Source organism: Cajanus cajan, chromosome 1, assembly GCF_000230855.2.
Source record: "Cajanus cajan strain Asha chromosome 1, NIPB_CcT2T_4, whole genome shotgun sequence".
NCBI lineage: Eukaryota > Viridiplantae > Streptophyta > Magnoliopsida > Fabales > Fabaceae > Cajanus > Cajanus cajan.
The window spans coordinates 82,002,694-82,027,074 of NC_138517.1; the positions used below are offsets into that span (position 1 = coordinate 82,002,694).

General features: G+C 28.2%; 1 protein-coding gene across 1 annotated transcript; it reads left to right on the forward strand.

The window, feature by feature from the left end:
- Positions 1-11,323: 11,323 nt before the first annotated feature.
- Positions 11,324-12,659, forward strand: LOC109804204 (serine/arginine repetitive matrix-like protein). The gene has a single exon (XM_020365996.3). The coding sequence runs from the start codon at positions 11,584-11,586 to the stop codon at positions 12,373-12,375; it is 792 nt and encodes a 263-aa protein (XP_020221585.1). The 5' UTR covers positions 11,324-11,583; the 3' UTR covers positions 12,376-12,659.
- Positions 12,660-24,381: the final 11,722 nt, after the last annotated feature.

Consider the following 24,381-nt stretch of genomic DNA (forward strand, 5'->3'; position numbering starts at 1 on the left):
ATGAGCTATTTAGAGTGTCAACTTGCATTGTTTAGGTCATGATTCACTTTTTGAACTAATCTTTTATCTTATCTTTTTGTTCATTGTATCAAAATACTCATTTCAATTGATCATTTTTTTAAAAAGAAAATAAACTTATATGAAATTAGTGAATGATCTTCCACGAGAGAGTAGTTTGATTTTAGTTGTAAGAGATTTGAAACTAACTCTAACCACAAGGTTGGGTGGATTATACTTTTTAAATTTTGACTTCCTAAAACATGGGATCAAAATTAAACATATTTTTCATTACCTACCATTTCTTTTTATATAATATTATCATATTTAACTTATTTTCATTGTTATTTTGTCACTACATGTTATAATTTTTATCATGTAACACTAAATGTACATTCATTATAAATATTATTATCCTTATCTCACTATTAATATTAATATTATTATTTTATTATTATTATTATTATTATTATTATTATTATTATTATTATTATTATTATCTCTATTTATCAATGCTATGATTATTATTATTGTTGACAATGTTTTTTCGCAATTTCACCATTGCCATTAATTTTTATAGGATAATTTTATTATTTGCATATATTATATAATTATTTATTAATTTATTTCAAGTACATCAAATAATGAATATAATAAAAATTTATAATGTCAATATTGTTTCCTATTCTTTCCTTAAGGGATTCATCTTTATTACATCGTAGTCGATAAATAGACATATAAGTTTTGTAAAAAAAATGATGATGATAATGAAAAGACATCATAAATAATAAACCTAAATCATTGTTTTAGTAACAAGTTTCTAGCGACAGTTGTGTAAAATTTGCACACCTTTATTCTTTAATTAATTTATTTATTTATTTCTCTACATTTTAAAAACATAGTTAGACATTAAATACAAAAGGTTCTCTTAATGCTGATTCAAAATGTGGTTTACAAAAGAATAATCAATTCCACTAGCCTAATTTGCATTGATTTTAATCTTTAAATTTAATTTAATAACATTTTTTTAATATGATGACATGTATGAAGGTGTGATGTTTAGTATGTATCATGTTATAGCCTTATCGAGGTAGTGAAGTAATATTTTTAAAATGAAAAATGATTTAACCTCCAAAACTTTTATCTGAAATTTCGTCCTGAATAATTAAAATAATAATATATTTTAGTAAATTTATTATAAAATCATTATTTTTTAATAAATTTATTATAAAATATTATTATTTTAATTATTCAGACGAAGTTTCGGACAAAAATTCGGTATCAATGCTCTTTTAAAATAAGTAAAAATATCTCACAAAATTGAAACAAATAGCCAAGTGTTAGAAAATAGCAATCTGAGCACTCACGCAAGATTAAACAGGCCACGGAGAAACTGACAGATCATATATAAAGGACAAAGAATTCCACAATCATTAATTAAAAACTTATAACATTTTTATTTTAATATAGTTTTGTAAAATGGTTTTACCTTACTTAAAATAAATTATGCTTATTATTTTTTATTAAAAGTTATAAAAAAATTGTAACAGTTAATAAATTTTAAAATAAATTAATAAATAAATAGGCGCTTTAAACATAATTTATAACTGTTTAGTGGTTATTAAATTCTAGAAAAGTTTTGTGGAATTACTAGAAAAGTATATATGACAGTGATTGAGACCCCTCGTACTGGCTAAAGAAAAAACTTAAATTTGTGGAGATGAAAAAGTGTAAAATGAAAAATATAGAATTTATAATTATAGATGGATGGAGAAGAGAAGTGTGGAGTGTTGACATGTGGCTAAGTTTTATCAACAGCTAAAATTTAACAAAGTAATCTGAATTCTCACTTATCAGCTACAGGGACATTTCAAATGCTGATCACCAAAAAAATAATAATCATAAAAATAATTTTTTTTTTTTTTAAGTAAAGGTGGTTTGAAGTGGGGTCAGATTCATTGATGAAATAATGTTTGGTGTTGCCCCCACATGCCTCTATCATTTTGCCTCCAAACAAACGCCATTAACAGACCTCAACTCCGTTAATTTTGTGCCTCGTGGATTCTCATAAAATACATTTTCTTTTATGTTCAAATTTTGCATGATATTATAAAAGTTAAGTTTTAGAAACCCCAAACGTGTGGTTTAGCGGTAAGGGTTGATCTATGCGATTCGAATCCTATCTTATGTATGCAGTCGCGTTAAATCTTCGGACCAGCTATCTCACCCTTTGAAATGTCTCCAATGTAGTGATGAGATTAGTTATATTATCGGTGGTGATTCTCCATGCACGAAAAAAAAAAAAGTTAAGTTTTAAAAAAATTAAGGGAAAAAATAGCACATCATGACGATCCTTGTAGGACCAACGTATTCCACAATAGTCTGAAGCCACCTGTGCGTCAAATCCGTTAGTGGGGGCCCACAGTAGTTGTCAACTAGCCCTCATCGTAATGCTTGCTGTTATAACGGGCTTCTCCTTCGGCCCATTTATCCTTCGGCTCTTTTAACCATTTACACCCATCATTACTTATAACGGTAATTCTAATGGATTTTATTCCTCTCTATTTGTGTCGAGTCAGGTAGAATATTTGACCAAAAAACAAAAATGTGAAATACTTCAATTTTAAGTTTAACTTGCTAAAAAAGCATAACATTTAAGTTTGACTTTATGTCAACAAGAATCTATTTTTGACTGATTGATAAAAAAGAGTTGACTTTAAAGTTAAGCTTGTTTTGTTAAAAAAAATTGAATTTGAATTTGACGTATTGATTTTTATAACTATATCTTTTCTATATATAGAATCTGTATTCTTAAAATGACTTTCGATTTTACAAATTTAGCATTTAATATAATTGTTATCGTAGAAGATAAAAAAAAAATAACTAAATAAAATAATGTTTAATATAAACATTTATGTGATGATATTTTTATACATAAAATAATTTACTGAGTTTTTTTTTCTTTCCATAAACTTAACATTTTATTATTCCACACAAATGATCTACTCGTGAGTTCCGATGCTATGTTTATAAATCATATTCAATGTCTTAAAACTAAGTTTAAATTTGTTTTATTATTAAAACAAACAAATTTAATTGGATATTTAATAATCAATGAACATATGAATATTGAATACCTTTATTTATGTTATATAATTAAACGAGTAAATTTTTTTTATAATTATGATAGACACTTTTGTATTGATTTGTCATAATGTACACTTAATGATTCATCAACATGTAACATAATAAAATAAATGACTAATGATTTAGGACTGCATGCATACTGATATATGAATGAGTACTATATACCATGCATATAAAGTAAAATGAGTACACAAATTGTATATAATATAGGTACAATAATCAAGTAAAAGTAAGTTGTGCAATTTAAGTTATTGATCAAGCAACTATTTAAACAAAGTACTACATGGTAGTAACACTAAAACATAAGCGACACTCCACCATCTACCTAATGGCCTCCACTTCAACAACATCTCATATATATCCCTATTTTGTCCTCGTACCATGTATGATCATCACAATCCAACCACATGGAAACATGTAAAGATAAACTAGAGTTCAAAGAATTCAACATACATACAAGATACAACACATAGGAGAATAACAGAGTATATCATCATTTCTTCACATTTGCCGCATACATTTCATAACACTTTCAACATGGTCAACATATAATTTCTCAACAAAATCAACATAAACTCCTGTTAACAAAACATTCAACTTTATCAACACAAGCAACTCAGTATAAAGTAGTCTAAATGGTAACTTAAGCAACACACATCAACATCTCGTAATTCCACACATCAACCAATTTTCATCACAGATTAGCACTACACATTAAGAACACGGTTTAAATAACACAGCATATCCACTCCAAGAGCTTCATATCTATTCAATGAGAGTTTTCAACTATTGGCCTCCTAGAGCACCAAAACAAGATTCTTTATATGGGATCTTCAACTTTCTAAACAACGCTTCATCCTCTAGTCCTAAGTCAATCAACAGGTTTTAATGCCCGCAACATTCTTAGCATCAACACCTCAACATACATCTTCTATACACATAACCCCAAGTCAATGCATATAAAGATCAAATCAAACAATCATGTATAGCATATCGATGCTTAACACCTCAACCAAGAATAACATAATAATGCTTAACAATTCATCTAAGGATATGAACTTATGAAGTTTATGTCTTAAGTAAATCCTTATATACCATTTCTTAAGCCGAGTCAAGTTAACTTTAACTAAAACCACCTCATAAACAACTTAAATCTCGAGGGCCCTCGACTCTCAAAGCTTTAAAATAACAATAATTACAACAAAGCAAAAATTAATTATATATAACGTATAATTAATTAAAATGCCTAAAACATATATAGTGTTACAACTTTTATGTGAATGTGGTATTCGATGTGTAATGATAAAGAAAGTATGATAGTAGCACAATAATTATAAAGGAGGAACATGGTAGTCGTCACATGCAAAAACTCAAATGATAAAGTAAAAAACCAAGGCAAGTAAGCGAGAATTAATGAAGGTTAAATTATGAATTAGAGGTGTATGATATCTTATATACATGTCAAATGTGTGAGAAAAGTTGTTGATAGTTACCACAAAATACAAGCCATCTGGCAAGGTAATTAGAAAGGATGCAAGATGCAAGATGAGTTAAAGTCGGTTACTTGTCCTACGTCAGTCACATAGCGATGCATGCTAATCGTGATCTAGGATTGGTAGGTCTTCAAAAATTAAGTCAAATAAATGATGGGTGCGAAGCATGATGTCATGAATACGCTTTTCACAATAAATATTGAGTTGTAGGATACTACATTCTTAATTTGAAGAAACCTTATATTTTTGTTTTATGTAATGATGTTGTTTAAGTTGGTGGCGCAATGGAGACCAATCCATAGCACTTATGATTTTCCTTCCTATGATTGTGTTAATAAGCTATAGGAGAGAAAAAGGGATGGAAGAAGACATTCAAAGTCAACGGAATGTCAAGAGTTTAACGAGCTTATTGTAGATATGCAAGTTGAGGACATTCCTTTAGTTGGTAGAAAATACATATGATATAGACCTAATAGGACAACCATGAGTAAACTCATGGTTAGGAGGTGTGTGACTTAGTTGACATTTCTATTTTGATGAATTTGGTTATTGGTCATTTACTTGGAAATATACAAGTAAATGTAAAATAACCACATTAGTCTAGAAAGGTGTTTATATTTTTTTTGTGTTGGTTGTAAATGGGTTGGTACCCTTTGTACCTAAACTATATATATATATATATATATATATATATATATATATATAAGGAAGGATTCATTTACTCTAGGAGTAAGTTTAGTAAACTTATTCCGTGCAATAACTCCTGTTTTATATCAAATTTTAACGATCCAACCGTTGAATTTAAAATTCTTAATGTATACATCAAATTTGCAAATTCTTAAAAAATTTAAAAATCGTTTGATACTTCGTTTCATTAATTTAAATCAATGTATAAAATGATTTTATGATTATCTGTCAATTTGAATTAATGAAATGAAGTATCAAATGATTTTCAAATTTTTTTAAAATATGCAGACTTGATCTATGCATTAAGAACTTTAAATTCAACGGTTGGATCATTGAAATTTGATATAAAACATGAATTATTGAATGAAGTACGTTTAGGTAGACTTATTCTTAGAGTAAACGGATCCATCCTATATATATACATACACATGTATATATATATATACACACACGCACACGCACACACAAATAGAGATATTAACAAACTCAATCAAACAAAATTTTGTTACTAAATTTTAAATCGTATATTTTGGCCAACAAAATTAATTTAATGCTCATTTTTATTAAGGTATTGACATCTCAATAATTAGACGAAATTTAGGTATATGCCATATGTCAATAAAATGTAAATATAAATTTTTTATATTTAGTTTCTAATTGAATTTTATTATGGGATGAGATCACTTAAAAAATCAAACAAAATGAATGGTTCAAGAGCTCAAACCAATCACTCAAGTAGCTCGACTTAAGTAGAACTCAAAACAAAGATACATGGTAGAAAGCACCAATTTCAACTATTAATTCACATCATGGTCATATTAGCCACACATGAACATGTCACTCAAGAAGTATTTCATCATAGCTAAAACGTAAGCTCCACAAGTACACCACCTTACACATATCACATTCCCAAGGTGACTATACTTTAAAAAAAATGACCTTTGACTACACTTTAACTGTACACACCTAAAGGTTCCACAACCCTTTAACTTTCACATTGAGTCTTACTTTTTTAATAGGCAATCACTTGATTTGAGTAGTTATCCATCTCAATATTAAACACCCTCATTTCACCTTTATAAGTGTAAAGGAGCTTCTCTTTCCATACATTGTATCTCCTTTATGTTGTTTGATAATTATCAAATATGCATACATATTTTATTTAATTTAGATAATTATTAATATATTTTATGCTTATAAATCTTATTTTTTCTATTACAAAACACTTAGTCAAGAGTTAATTTCAATTTTATAGAATTTAATCATTTAAATATTAGATATTTTTAATGTTTTTATTTGTTGAGATACAATAGTATAAATAATTTGGAAGTTACAAATTTCAAAGGGAAACCATAGTTCTAAACTACATAGAAAATCGCTTTAAGCTAGCAAAATTCGCTCAGAACAACCAAATCATTGTTTGAAGTGAGCAAAAGTAGAGAGCACCCTTGGAGGAGGATCACACCAACTCGCTCATAGTGAACTACTTGAGCATTTTAAGTAAGCCAAAACCAAGAGCATCATTGTAGTATGCATACACTTGCTTAGAACGAGTCACAGGTAGGCTCTTTGAGTGAGAATACTTGACCTAAAAGTCAATCAGAAAATATCATAAAAATAAGATCTCTAAAAGGTCTATGTATTCATTCTTACTTTTAAAAATACAATTCTAGAGAGATTAGAGAGAATTGTTATGAGGTTACTCTTGTAATCACAAATCGTTCAAAGGTCTTTCTTCTATTTTGTAATCCTTAGTTATGAGTAGTTAAGTCCTCTACTATTGGAGATTGATGCAACTGTTGTAATCATGTAATCTTTCATTTTCTCATTCAATATATTGTTTTTATTCGGCTAATTATTTTTATACTTAATGTGTGATTTGACCAAAGCATGATTTTGTAATTTTATCTAAGGTTAAAAAATCCTTTTAGTTTTACAATTCAGGTAAAACGTTGATAACATTTATTATCGAGGATTTCGGATGAACTTTATCAATCAAATTTTGATTATTGATCTTAATGCATGATTGTTTAACAAACTTCATCAAGAAAATGAGATTTCTCTTAAACAACTTAGAGTTTCTTACCTAAAGAATAAAGTTTAAATATAATTGTGGACTATTAAATTAATTATATAAATTCTAATAAATAAAAATCAGGGAGGATTTATACGGGAAAGATTAGTAAAATCAATATATGATTGCTTATATTATTATATAAATTCAAATTCTTTAATACTTTATTATATAATTTTCTATAAATTTTCATATTTCATTATAAACAATTATAAATTTATTTTATTTATCTATTTAATATCAAAATTATATTAAATAATTATAAACTAAAGTATATATAAATTTAATATTTAAAATTTTGTCTTTTTTACTATCTACAATAATTAATATACTTGATAAATTTATTTATATTTTTGCTCACAATTTTGCAAATGTGGGCATTTGAATCCTTATAAGTGGCTCCACCACCAATTAGAGTAATCCATCTAGCCCCTTAATATGCCAAGACAATCTAAAGCTTTGAAGATTCCAAGTTATCTCGTACCACTGTAATATTACATTTTTCACAACTTTATATCAAATTTCTCATCACTTAATAGGTCACGATTAAGTGTTCAATTGAATTCATCTTTTATTGGTCATTTACGTAAATTTTCTACCTGTGAATAATTTTGTTTGAAATAAGTGAACGTAAATTTTTTACCTGTGAATAATTTTTATGTTTGAAATAAGTGAAATGTATTAATAATTAATTATTGCTGAAAAGTACTACTCCGTAATATTCTTTTTAAAAAAATGCTAAAGAAACCTCGTAATTTCGTAAATAATATATTATACTTAATATTGTGAACCGAACCCAAATTAAAAATGCTTGAACTCAAATGGTATTTGAATAATGGATCTTCGAAGTACAAGAACTATTTTTCATAAAAAAATTATTGTACGGATAAGCGTGGTTTAATTAACAAGTAGTTAGTGATGAAAATGTGATAAAGACATTTATAAAAAGAAGTAATGACGAGGGACTTAATAGGACAATGAAGCCAAAAAAGCTTGATTGCATGTGATTGAGATGGAAAATGGAAATGAAGCTTTTAGCAGAGCATGATGTGTAATAATAGAGGTGAAAGTCAACACTCACAAATTCAGGAGTCTCATTTCCAATTTCCCATTGTACCATGATATGGATTCATGATATATGATCTGACATATTTATATATCACGAGGCTTGCAATTCATATTCATTGTTTGTGTGATTCCACTCTCCCCGTCCTCTATTTTCTTGCAAAATAATCCATTCATTACCCTTGCAAAAATACAACCAACAAAAAATCAATATTCCTTGTACCAAAGAAAAATAAATAAATAATATTCATATTTCTGTCATTGTATATTTATATGTTTCATGATACAAAGTAACGGGATGTCGGCTTGATATATATACTATATAGGAATTATTATAGTATATGTTATAAATTGGCTTCCATAATATTTAAAATATATTTTGAATTTTGTACGCATTAATATTTCATCGTGTGTGGGACGACACATGATCTTGTTTAGAAACTAGATTCAGTATCATAATTAGATGAATAAATTAAAATTATTTTGTTCAGGTAACTGCATGATGTAAAGTAATTTCACTTTCTAAAATTCGGGCCCATTAACGAAAACTATAATGTGATCATACATATATCGTCAAACTAAGTCATACTTTTTTATGCGAAAATTGAGTAATTATCACTATTGTGGAAATCAAACTTTAGGAATAATTTATTCTGTTTAATTTCTAAAATATTTTTAGATTAAAAATATCAACTAACTGTTAACTATGCTAGACTTATAATTCTGTTAACTATGCTCTACTAAACATGTTTATAGACCAACTATATGTTAAAAAAAAAAAAAAAAAAAAAACTACTACCGTTAACTATGCTAGACTTATAATTTTAGTATTTTTCTTTTACATCCACTTTCGTTTATATTGTAATTAACATGTTTTTAATGCTATCACACTTATTATTTAATATTATGTAGACATATACTTGTCACATCATTTAATTAAACCTATTTATTAATATTACATGTAACTTTCACATACCTAACAAAAAAAAAAATTATATATAAATATTGTAGTTTTTGAATTTCTAAAATATCGAAGTTATTCTCCATACTCTGTAGTGACAATAAAAAATAATATTCTTTTAAATAACACTATCTAATGTGTTTATTAAATATAGTATTTACAAAAGTAAAAAAAAAACGTGATTAAGCGATTTCTTTCACTTATAATATTAATTTACATATTTGTTATAACTAGCATTGGTAATACTAAAAATCATTACAGTAATTAAATATAATTTATTTACTTGATTTAATATTTACTTATATATTACTATTAATAATATATTGTTTTAAAAATAAAAATAAAAATATATTTCACCATTATTTAGTTTTTAATTAAATATATGTAAATAAATTTGGTAATAATAAAAATATTATTTTTTATTTTCAGTAAATATAATAAATTTATTAATTTTAATAAATATAATATATTATTAAATGTACTAATTCTCATATCAATCTATATACATTTAAAATATTTGATAGTACAGTACACAAATGGTACAAAACTAATATAATATTATATATAATTAATTTTGATAATACTATGAAATATTATATTGATTAAAATATAATTAAATTTAATAAATATAATATATTACTTTTTCATATCAATCTATATATTCAAAATATAGTATTTATAAAAACAAATTTCTTCTTTATATAATATATTAATTTATTTATTTATTAAATATTATATCTTTCAACGTTGATATAAAACTATAAAATATCATATTTATTAATATAATATATACATATTTAATGATACTTTTCATATGAATTGATTTTTATGTTTGTCATGCAAAATATGGATAAGAACTTAAGCATCAGGGTAAAGGGCCACAACATTTGAATAAAAAAAAGGTGAAAGTAAAATATTTATTGACAATCACTTAAATAAATCTTAGCATCTCTAAAGATTAGTTGTTAGTTTTTAATTAGAAGATACCTTGATTTACTAAAAACAAAAAAGCATGTACATATATTTATATATTATTATTAAATAATAAGTGAGGGGACATTGAAACATTAAATTTAAATACCCTTTTATTCCTTATAATTTTATAAAATTTTATGTTTTAGTTTTTACAACTAAAAATATGTTATTTTTTAGTTTTTATAATTTTAAAATTTATCCTTTAACCCTTATAGCAGTAGACGATGTGAGTTAAGAGAAAATAAAAAAAAAATATTTTTAAATATAAAAATTATAAAATTAAATAGATATTTAAACATAAATATAACATCCAGCATTTATTTTTTCTTTTCTATTGTCTGTTTTGTAATAATTCTTTAACTCTTGACTTCCCTCTAGAGTCTGGATCAAAGTCGAATTGAGCAAGTTTTTACCACCATAGGCATAGCAACCCAAAATAGAAGCATAGTAGGTTGTGGCGGTAGAAAGTATAAGGAGCGGAAAGAGTTAAGTAATAATTTTGTCATGATTCAACCACATTTAATCATTTGTTATTTATTCTTGAGTAGTTGATATGAACGAGTTAGTGCTGAAAACACACTAGTACCATCTTTATCTTACGCAATGATATGCGTCAACCTTAGTGGCGGGCAAAGGCGATGGGAATGTCACAGAGGTAGTCATTCACGTTAACATCTTGGACAATTAGTAACACAATGCAACCACTATTTTGTACATATAAAATCTTTTGCTAGATAACTTATTCTTACTACATTCCAATCTTTCTCCAGAGGTTTATGGATAAAATAAAGGTAAATAGTAATTAAAATAAAAGGCATTAGAGCCTAGAGGGCAAAGCATGTGCAGTCCACAGATTAGCGTGGTGATTGGGGAAGAAAGGCAGATATAAAGGTGAATAAGGACTAAGGAGGTGATTATTATGTAAAGAGTGGGAAGAAATAATGTTTAGTATGGCACATGGTGATGGACCCAACCCCCTCCCTTAAAATCTATGCTATCTCTTTCCCTTCCCCTGATTCATTCCTCTTTCTCTCTTAAATGTAGGGTCTTTTTCTCCCCACGCTCTCTCATCCAACAAACAAAGAAGTGAAGAACCTTCTCCTACTCTTTCTCTCACCCCTCACCCCTCACCCCTCACCCACCGCTACAAAACGCAAACCCTTATCCTCCCCAATTCTCACATCATGCCACTCTCTCCCAAAGGAACTAATTGCAACTCACCAGAATTCGAGTTCTGGATGCTCCGAAACCCCTCTTTCCCACAGCCTAATCTTCTCTCCGCCGACGAACTCTTCGTCGACGGCGTACTGCTTCCTCTCCACCTTCTCAAAAAACCCAACCTAGAACCTCCGATCCGCCAACCCTCTCCATCCATAACCGAACCCCCCTCCTCCTCCTCCTCCTCCAAGCGCTGGAAAGATATATTCAAAAAAAGTGATAAGAAAAACACGCAAGACAAAGAGAAAGCAAAAAAGAAAGAGAGAAAAACCGGAACTTCACCCACTTCCGCGGAATTGAACATCAATATATGGCCTTTTTCGCGGAGCAGGTCTGCCGGAAACGCGGCAACCCGACCCAAATTATTCGCCGGAGCTCCGCCCACCCGGAAGGTCAACAGCGCGCCCTGCTCCCGGAGCAACTCCGCCGGCGAGTCCAAGTCCAGGAAGTGGCCCAGCAGTCCGGGCCGCCCCGGCGTCCACGTGGGCCGGAGCAGCCCAGTCTGGCAGGCCCGCCGCGGAAAAAACTCCGATCCTCCCCAGAAGCCCAAACCTCGCCGGAGCAAAGCCACCGCCGCGGGTTCCACCGCCAGGGTTTTGAATCTGAACGTTCCCATGTGCATTGGCTACAAAAACCACCTAAGCTGCCGAAGCGACGATAACAGCGCCATTGGTGGGAGCGCCGCCGCCGCCAATGGGGGTAATATTTTTAACCTGCGCAACCTCTTCGCTAAAAAATGCGTAGTAACTTCTCACTAGTGTTACTTTTTTTTTCTTTTTTTTTTTTTTTTGTGGGGGGTTTAGATTTTCGTATACGGAAAGCTATAGTTGCTCTTTTTATTTTGTAACTTTTGTATGTAACCAAAGGGGTATCTCTTTCTGACTTACAGAGATTAGGAGTTGAAACTAGATTCGTTCATGTCATAGTTAGTAAATGGTATCTTTTTTTTCTCTTTTGTGCTCCTCCTCGTGTAATCTGAAACGCTTTATCAGAATGTATTTATTATTATATTATATTATTTAAGTTCGGTTGGGACTTTTCATGTGGGTCTTTTTGCTGTTCTTCATTTTTTACATTGCCTTTTTTATGCTAAGTTTTACATCATTAGAAGGCAGGAGCACAGAACAGAGTTTTATAATCATGACCTCTTTTGTTTTTATTAAGTATATATGATTTTAAATTCAAATTTTGAATCTTTTTAGCATTGAAGTAATTATAGGTTAATTCCGTTGCAAGGAAAGTGGGATGTTTGTTGAGAAAGGTTTCTGTTGAGGCATGAGAGAGGTTTTACTAAAGGGCGTGGAGTTATTGATTGTTGAAAGAAATGAATGCTCTTTAGTCTTTACAGTTGTGTCAGCAACTACTTCTGCTTCTTTGCTGTCATGGATGGTATGGCATAAGTTGGATTGTTAGGCGTTTAAGTGCTTTTCACTTCATTGCTGGAACTTGGACACAGTACCTAAAAGAATATACTGTTGCTGCTAAAACAGAACTTGTTATTCGAGAAGGGTAATTTTATGGAAAACATAATTAGGTGGGATCAACTTTGAGAAAATTAGTGTGTGGTTGAGTATATATATAATTAATTCTATATCAACATAATTGTGTAGAATTGATTGTGATGAAATAAATATAATTGTCCATTTTTTTTCAATTATAACTAGTTTTTTATATATATATATACATTAACAAACTAAATAAATGTTATTTGTTCACGGTTAAATCGTTCTTTCAAGTACATATTAGTGTCAAATTTTTATATTCTATTTTAAAATAAAAATATTTGATTTTCTATTTTTAAAAATACAAAATTTTAATTATATTATTAATTTGAAGTTCATTTATAATTAATTTTTAATGTTAATTTGTGATTAGACTACTTAAAATGATATAGTGTTTAGTGTTATGATATTTAGAGATAATAAAAAATATTAAAAAAAATACATGTGAGAGATTTTTATTTGTATTTAATTTGATGGATGATTAATATTTATTTTATTTTTAAAATTTATTTGTACGTTCTTTTTTAAATTTTTTATATTTATATGTTATGTGATTTAAGTAATAATAGATCATTAATGTTGAAATTTATTCGTTAATGAAATTGATAATAAAATCAAATTTTTATTTTTTTAAATTAAAGGACTAATTGACTTTATTTGAAAATAAAAAAAATAAAAATTGTGAATCAACAAAAAATATGATAAAAATACAGTTTAACCTAAATAAATATACTGTAACTTTTTTACTTACTCTTAATTATTAAGTTAAAAAATAATACAATTTTTCCTAGAATTGTGCATTAGGAAAAAAATAAGGGATTGAAGCGTCAATATATAGTGCAAATATATTTTCAATTACATATTACTCTTACAAGTGAAAAAATTACTTAATTAGTTTATCTCATAATAAAATGTATTGAACATTTTATAAATTATAAATATATTTAGTTTAAATGGATTTAAAATATTATTATTTAAGTTGTCCATCAACTAAACCTTAAATACACCAAGACTCTCAAAAGGTGTTGGACACCCATGTTTTGTAAGTGTTATGATCGAAACAAAATGACTCATTCTATTATAGATGCACATAATTAATTCAAAAAAATTGAAACAATCCCTTATTTATATAATATAGACCCAATAGTTTTAAAAGAAAAAATTAAATTGCAAATAAACAAAAAAATTAGATGAGTTGAATAGGATGAGTCAACCTAGTTTCATCCACATGGGCTAATTCATCTGATCGGGTTTGATTGAGCAAGCTTGTATTATACATGAGTTGTAATTTATGGGTTATCAGGTCAGTTCAACTAGAACTCAAATGATTTAAGTTTTGGTTTTATTTGGACTATCATTCTTAAAGTCAAAATTGATTCTATTTATGGGTTGTTAAAAGTAAATCAATGGATCAAACCCAAATTAATACCTCTAAAAAAGCTATGTAATGTTATCAATAATTAAGTTTATCAATAATTTTGGTGAATGATAAAACAACCTCGTCAAGTGATAAATGTCATTTTAATGAGTAATAAAATAGCATCGTGGTCAAGTAATACATGTCATTTCAAAGTATATGTGATAAAAAAGATAGTAAATTATAGAAGATACAATGAGTAACTCAAGGTTCATAAATAATTTTAGATGAAATAACCTCTAGTCAAACGATGTGTGTCATCTCATATTGGATAATAAAGCAACCCTTAGTCAAACAATGAATGTTATTTGGTAGAAAAACAATAAATTAGACAAAAACACTAATAAAAAGTTCAAAAATAATCAATATCTTAGCCAAATATTGCATGTCATTCAATGAATAATATACATACAAGAATAAGGTGGTATATTCAAATAAACATGGTCTTAGAATAAATTTTGTGTTATAATTTCTAAAATTTTGCTTAATAGATTTTTGATGATCACACTTTTGTGTAAAAATTATTTCTCTTTTGCACACACGTCTCAAAAGAAATGTTAATAATATACTCAATATCACATATTATTTATTATTAGTTAGAAATTAAAAAAATTTATATATTTTATTTTTTAATTAATGAATATCACTTATATTTTATAATTTTCAATAAAATTTATCCGATAGTGTAGAGTATGTATTTGAAAGTATTTTGTTAATACACCTTTAAATCATACTTTCTTTATCTCATTTTTTGTCGGTGATATATTTCATAAATAATTTTAGATGAAACAATTTTTAGTCAAGCGATATGTGTCTTTTAAATATGTAATAAAACAATCTTTTAATCAAGTGAGAAAAATAATAAATTAAAAAAAATAAAAATAAAAAATTCAAAAATAATGATTGATGAATTAGCCTCTTTGAAACGTGACATGTCATTTTGGTGAATAAGTAACCTCTTACATAAATAAATAAATATATATATATATATATTTATTTATTTATTTATTTATTTACTACATATAATTATCCTCAAAAACCGGATCTTTGTTTGGAAAAGGCTAATTTTTGAGTTTGAGACTGCCAAGCCATTTTGCCTAATAGTTCTGACAAAGATGTTTACATGTTTGAAATGTTGATCAATAGATTGGGAAAAAATTAAGACATCATCAATATAGACGATGGCAAAACTTGTATAAGGATTAAAAATGTCATTCATAATCTTTTGGAATTCTGAAGGAGCATTTTTTAATCCGAATGGCATAACATTCCATTCATATTGTCCAAAGGGAACAGTGAAGGCAGTCTTGTACCTTTCTTTTTCTTGTATTTGAATCTGCCAATATTCAGATTTCATATCAAATTTTGAAAAGATTTTGGTAGAATGGAGATGATTGAGAAGATCCCCTAATCAGAGAGGGTTTTAATGCTTCAATTCTTATGTGTCTTAGAGATACAAGGCACAATGATTTCCATGACTCTCTTATAGGAACCGTCGAAACAAGCTTAGGACATGGTCCTGTTTATTTCAATTGTTTTCCAAATAAAATTGTGAGTCTTTTAGATAGAAATATCTTAGACTCATTGTTTTTAAACATTAGACTGCATGGGTTAAACATGAAAGAAGGTTCTATCCCTGCAGCCCTCCTTTATAGGATCCAATACAAAGTCATGAACACTTGTAATTCAAGGGTTCTTCTTAAAACAAACGATAGGGAAACCACCTTGTTTGTCACAGACATGACAAAAGCCAATGTTGTTGTTCCCAAACTCATAAAATGGGATGAAGTAGAACTTCCTACAACCTGGCAACTTGAAAGAGCCACACCAACCCTACCCAGACAAGCCCCTGAATTCCAATAAATTAGGCAGTCTGATGCTGGCAAGGTAGAGATTATTTTTGATAGGAGAAATTCTTTCTCCTCAAGAATCGAAGCTACTAGATCATAATACACTTCTGCTAGAAGATCCTTTTCGGTAGCATCACAATCTAGTACAAACACTATTCCTAGAATAATTATTCCTAATACAAATCTTAGAGGAATAGAAACAAATTCAACCATTCCAAGAGCTGTTTACCAAACCAATGAGGAGGATGATCAAAAGTCTATCCAGTCTCCAACCTATTCTTCCCTCAATGATCATTATGATACAATCTGAATTCCAAATTGATAAGGAGGCCCTCCGTAAAGATTTTGCCTCGGAGGAAAACCAACCCCAAAGATCTTGGTTTTTGAAAAATTACCAAGGACCAAAAAGAATACAGATTCAGGAGATTTATTATAATTTCTTGAACCATGTCAAACTGAATATATATACCATTTCTTGATTGGTTTCATGCTTATACCATTAAGAAAAATATAGATTATCCTTTTAGAGATGATCTTATAGGACAGTATTCCACAAATGTTGTTTGGCATCTCCAAGACGGAGAGAAGGTCCAATCTAAACTTCCTCCCAAAACCCAATATCAACTCCCTCAAATTACACGGCACAATATTTATTAATATTAAGGAAAGGGTACCTCATAACATGAACTATTCACTACATATAATTTTTATCCTGAAGAAGCCTCTTCTTTGGCAGTACAAACCATGGTCATATGTTGTAACATATGCATGATATTGTATTCAGATTTACCATCAATATTCCATTCATAAACATTGTTAGCATTAAAACTACTATTATTAAGGTCCTTATCTTCTATGGCCAAGTCTAAGGCTGTGGAGGGATAAGGTTTTGTTAGGCCTTTCCATTGGTTTCTGGAGGTGGTCATAATAGGATTAATCTGAATGGATTGAGGGTTACTAGAATCAGAATCTTGATCTGATCCTTGGTTTAAAACACTTATAGTTCTTGCTCGCATCCTTATTTTAGGTCTAGAAGATGCTTCTTCAGTACCTTGGGGAGACTCAGGAATGGTTGTTGCTTTAAGTAAATTATTAATTTTACTTAATAATTCACTAGCATCAGAATCCATATTGGCTTTTGCCTTGGCTTTGTGCAAATTTTGTTTAGCCTTTTGACTAAGCTTAAAAGGCTGAAATAGAGGTTTTTCTAAATGTTTTGAACTTGTGGCTTGGTTAGCCAGTGATTGGCTTGATTCAGATTTATGGGCAGCTAATTTGTCACCTAAAACCTGAAGATACTTGTTTGTATAGTTAATTTGCTCCATAAGACTCTTAATGTCTTTAGGAGTCAAATTTTCATCCACATCCTTGGTTTTGAATGGTGTAGCAAGCACAGGGTTATTTTTGTCGTCCCTAATTTGAGGGAGTTGATATTGGGTTTTGGGAGGAAGTTCAGATTGGACCTTCTCTCCGTCTTTGAGATGCCAAACAACATTTGTGGAATACTGTCCTATAAGATCATCTCTAAAAGGATAATCTATATTTTTCTTAATGGTATAAGCATGAAACCAATCAAGAAATGGTATATTCAGTTTGACATGGTTCAAGAAATTATAATAAATCTCCTGAATCTGTATTCTTTTTGGTCCTTGGTAATTTTTCAAAAACCAAGATATTTGGGGTTGGTTTTCCTCCGAGGCAAAATCTTTACGGAGGGCCTCCTTATCAATTTGGAATTCAGATTGTATCATAATGATCATTGAGGGAAGAATAGGTTGGAGACTGGATAGACTTTTGATCATCCTCCTCATTGGTTTGGTAAACAGCTCTTGGAATGGTTGAATTTGTTTCTATTCCTCTAAGATTTGTATTAGGAATAATTATTCTAGGAATAGTGTTTGTACTAGATTGTGATGCTACCGAAAAGGATCTTCTAGCAGAAGTGTATTCTGATCTAGTAGCTTCGGTTCTTGAGGAGAAAGAATTTCTCCTATCAAATCAGCCAAAGAAATAAACAGGGACTAAAAAGCATGATTGATCTAGTAGCCTCGGAAATTTTCAATGTTTTTTGACCCTATTGGATAATTATTGGGATTATATTGATGCCTGGAATAAAACATTCTGGTATCAAAATAAGACCAACCGCCATTCATGGCTGATATATTTCAAACAAAATGTCCAATATAAGTTCCCCAGTTGGTTTCTCCAATGGTGGGACTTCTTTGGCCCAATTGAATAAATCCTTCCAACCCCAGCAGACGAAGGATTTAAGATCTTCAAATACATGTATGACAATCAAAATACATGGATCCCAGCAGATCTTCAATTCTTTTCAAGCTTCTCACTATCATGGATACATTCATGGTAGTACAAGTTTGGAAAAGCACAACATCCATTGCAACCTCCTCCATTACAAAGAAACTCTTATGTCAAATGGTGGACTACTTTTGATGCAAGTAAAGCAAACCCACAAGAAGTAAAAAAATGGTTTGCTTCCAATACAAAGTTGCTAAAACCAGCTGACCCAGAAACATCATTGTTCCTCAATCAGAAAGCAAAAATTACAGCGTCACTGATTGCTGCAAAAACAAAAGAAAGTTTTGCCAAAAACCTTGAAGAAATTTTAGCTCTACTCAAGAATGAAGGCGAAACTTCAAAATCCTCTTTACCGAGTTCATTAGAGTCTACAGCTTCTCTAGATGAATTCTATCAAAATGAAGATGACTGTTTTGGTATAAACCTAGCAGAAATCTGACAATCTTCAATCTGTTTAAAGTATTAATCATGATATATTTATTTAATGGTGGACATATTCACATTACATATTGTGAATACCCTGCACCGCATATCATCGTGGCTATTTACCGATATCATTTTAACCCTGCATTGTATGTAGATATCTACCCGGTCTAAAGTGATCAACAGTTCCAGTCAAGATACCGTCACTGTAGCAATTCATGATCTGAAGGAACAGTTCCAGTCAAGATACCGACATTGTACTGAATAGTTCAAGTCAAGTAACTTGTACTGTTGAAACAATAAATTTTTAGTCCCAAAAGGAGGGCTCATTATACCCTATTGGGTATAATTTTCTCTATCTGAACTCTCTCTCTAAGAAGTGCTAAAATGAAAGGGTACCTCACAACATGGACGAGGCCTCCTTTTAAAGACTAAAACAGTACAAGTTACTTGACTTGAACTATTCACTACAGTGTCGGTATCTTGACTGAAGCTGTTCCTTCAGATCATGAATTGCTACAGTGCCGGTATCTTGACTGGAACTGTTGATCACTTTAGACCGGGTAGATATCTACATACAATGCAAGGTTAAAATGATATCGGTAAGTAGCCACGATGATATGCGGTGCAGGGTATTCACAATATGTAATGTGAATATGTCCACCATTAAATAAATATATCATGATTAATACTTTAAACAGATTGAAGATTGTCAGATTGTTGCTAGGTTTATACAAAAACAGTCATCTTCATTTTGATAGAATTCATCTAGAGAAGTTGTAGACTCTGATGAACTCGGTAAAGAAGATTTTGAAGTTTCGCCTTCATTCTTGAGTAGAGCTAAAATTTCTTCAAGGTTTTTGGCAAAACTTTCTTTTGTTTTTGCAGCAACCAGTGATGCTGTAATTTTTGCTTTCTGATTGAGGAACAATGATGTTTCTGGGTCAGCTGGTTTTAGCAACTTTGTATTGGAAGCAAACTAATTTTTTTACTTCTTGTGGGTTTGCTTTACTTGCATCAAAAGTAGTCCACCATTTGACATAAGAGTTTCTTTGTAATGGAGGAGGTTGCAATGGATGTTGTGCTTTTCCAAACTTGTATTGTCATGAATGTATCCATGATAGTGAGAAGCTTGAAAAGAATTGAAGATCTGCTGGGATCTATGTATTTTAATTGTCATACATGAATTTGAAGATTTTAAATCCTTCGTTTGCTGGGGTTGGAAGGATATATATATTATTAAAATGACTTAAAAACTTGGAATTAATTTTAGATAAAGCAAAAGCAATAATATCATATTACCTCGAACTCTATTTCGTTTTTCTTAACTAAAAGGGATTTGTTTTGCCAACCAAACATCATAAATTTTAGTCAAACTTGATTTAATTAAAATGAATGTGGCTCATAACGATTCCACTACCGAACTATGCATGCAGCCAGTATGTTTGTTCAAAAGTGATTTAAGTACAAATGATTTTTATTTGAACTTGTGGTTAAGGATAAATATTTTTTTTATATACAACTATTTAATCATACAATTTAAAATCATTTTGTTATGTTTAAAATAAATTGAATTAGTAGTATATATAAAAGTACAAAGATAATATTTAATTTGATTTAAATATAAAATATTAGTATAATTACAATAATAACATTTAAAAATAATAAATTTGTTAGAACTTGAATAAAATATTATTTAATTTGAATTTATAGATAATATCGTACTTAATTTATAACATATAATAAAAATATTGTTTTATTTGACGTACATATTTTTTTAAAACAATTTTATCCTTAAAATTTTAAATAATAATAAATAATATTAAAAATTCATCATTATTACAAATATAAAATTCCAACTTAAAATATTTAAATTTAAAAATAAAATATAATATTAATTAATCTATCAAATATTAATAATTTTTAAATATTTTTATTAAATAAATTATAAACACACAAAATGTCTCCGTCTCACTAATATTAAATAATGATAATATTTGCTGGTTGAAGTAATAAGAATATTGATTCTTTATTTTTAAATAATTAAGATAATAAATTTAAGGTTTGTGAATAAAAAATAAGGACCAATAAAATTTCGTCCCTTTGAGTAAGCTCGTCAAACTTAATTTGAAATACGATAATTTTATAATAACATAAAAATATCGAGATTATAAATAATAAATAAAAAAAGAAATTGAGGCCAGGTACCGAAAGTAGCTTTTTGACGAAAACCATATACGGTTTTCCCAACGTTTTGAAAGATGAATCATTTTTTTTTTGGTTTAAAAAATCTTATTTAATCAGGACGTATTAATCGCATAAGTAGGAGACTCAAACACATAGCATACATATTTAGGACATATTTAAATAAACTTATTTATAAGAAGAAGAAAAAATTTGTTATAAATTAAAATAATTTATGTATAATAAAAATAAATTTTAAAAATTAATATAAAAACCTTTTATGAATTAACTTATATATAAATCCATTTTAACTCTCTTTTAGGATGGAGCAGAGGTGACAAAGGACTATGCCCTCGTCCAGATTCAAAGCTTCAAATATCTCGCGTTTGGTTTAGGCCTTTAAATTCAACGAGCTCGAAGTTCGAAAAAGTAACAACTTCATGTAACAGCGGCACTTTGAGACAAGGACACTATGAGCATTGCTACAATGTCCGAAATCAGAATAATTAAAAAATAATTATTTTATAATAAATTTATTATAAAATAATTATTTTTTAATTATTCGGACAAAATTTCGATTTCTCTTTTTAAACTATACAGCATTTTTCATTTATCTATACTATAGAAGGAATACTTTGTTCAATAATTATTTTTATCTTTATATTTACTGATCATTTCATCTTTGAGTCATTAAAATAAATTAAAAATTAAGAATTTTTGGTAACTACTATTTTTCACATACAATCAGTACTAGAAACAAACTGAATAATCACTTATTTTTATTATATTTCTTTTTATTTTATTTATAATATGTAAATATAAAAATTTAAATCTAACACCTACTTTCTTTTAATTATGATTGATAGTGTTTTTGGTCTTTATAAAATTGATGATTTTGATTTTTATCCTTCTATTTTTTTTCATCTTTCTAGAATTTATAAATATTTTTTTATTCTTGTAAAATGATTAAATTTTAATTTTAATTTCTGAAAAATATTTTTTCGTTGATTTTCATGTCTTTAAAATTTAAACTAACTATTTTTAGTTCCTAATGATCATTTTAAGTAAATATATAATATTTAAAGAATTTATAATTTCTTTTAGAGGTGTTAATATTGATATGATATAATAATGATTATAAATAACACTTAAGATGGTTACTTAACTTTTTAATAAATAAAAAAATGATCACATAAAAATAAGGATTAAAAACAGTTATTTTAATTTTATAAAGATAAAAAAATTAAAAAAAAACAAAGAGAATTTTTTATAAAGACTAAAATCAAAATTTGTTAGTTTTATAGGGACTTAAAATATATTTAAACTTAACTAATATAATATATTAGAGGGAAAAGAGATATTTTATGTCTCCATTATCTTTTTAAAATGAATAAAAATATAAATATAAATATAAATTTGATAGTTACTTGTTTTATTAAAAAAAAAAAACCAGTAACTATTTATAAAGAGCAAATGACTTAAGATCAAAAAGACTTTTTTATAAAATTTGTAAGAAATACAAAGTTGTTTAGATTTTTGAGTAAAATAAAAAGGTAAAATGGTTTATATAAAACAGAAATTAAAACAATTACTATTATATAATGGTATAGATATATTAAATTGGGTTCGTTCTTTTTTTTTATTTTTTATATTTATATATTTTAGTTTTTATATTCCACTAGTTTACGATTATACAAATTATTTAAATAAATCCATCTTGTTAGATGTCGACTTCTTTTGTCAATTTTTTTCTATCTATATTTTTCTCTAAGTAAGATTTCGATACAAGCTTGAAAATTAAAGAGTTTCTATTTTTCCTTTTTAATTATTTAGAGAATGAGTCGAACACTGATTTCAAAAATTTTACGATAATTCACGTACTTAGCTAAGTTTTTTTTTTCTTTTTTCTTTTCTCACAGCATTCACTTAACTAAGTTTTTTTTTTATTTATTATTATTTTACACCAACTAAGTTAGAACCCCGTCATTTATTTTTCTTTTGAGACTTATAATACTTCATGGTTTTCTTTTATCAATGTTATAAGTTATAGACAAATACGAAAAGCCAGAAACGTCGAAAAAAATATGCAGTTTTTCGTGTTATGTGCGTCGACCTTGCAAATTTAGGCCCAGCTAGCAGAGATCCTATAACTAACTTAGGGCATTTTCTCGTCTCTACCGAGACAATGATGGATGATCTTTATAAATTTCGACCAAATAAACTTACATATAATACATGAGAAATTAAAATTTATAAATAAGTTACCTTATTTATATAAAATAATAAATATTTATATTGTAATGACCTCTTATAATCCCTACACTAAACAGTATAGCTACTAGTAGTAAAAATCAACTAATTTAAAATCATATACTTACATATACTACAATATATAATATATCACATACATATAAAGATGAAACAATTACATAATTGTGTGCAATATAGATGCGATAAGTTTGTCAATGTAAATATATAATTAAGTTATTGGTTAAACAATTACAACTATCTATATACGTCTACCACTAATAGGTAGTTAACAAAATATTTAATTCTGACGTCACTATATGACCTCCACAACTATACTTCAAACCTATCTGTTTACGGTGGAATTAAGTTCTATGGGCTCTTTTTATTTAGACTAGCACGAAAAACGTTTCAATTTAGATATGTGATGTTTCTGAGTTTTAGTCTTATAAAACGAGAAGAGGAGTAGTAGGAAGATTTAGTGATTACTTGTTTCTAAAGATTCTTCAATAATTAACAAGCAATAATTTCCAGACATATAAATGTAAAGATGAACAGGATGAATAATTGAGATATTTGCAATACAAATCATGGTTCAACTTACATAACGTTCCAGAATTACAATGCTGAAGTAATACAATTACTTGTTTCTAAAGATTCTTCAATAATTAACGAGCAATAATTTCCAGACATATAAATGTAAAGATGAACAGGATGAATAATTGAGATATTTGCAATACAAATCATGGTTCAACTTACATAACGTTCCAGAATTACAATGCTGAAGTAATACAACTACGTGGGTTTAAACGAGATAAACTAAGA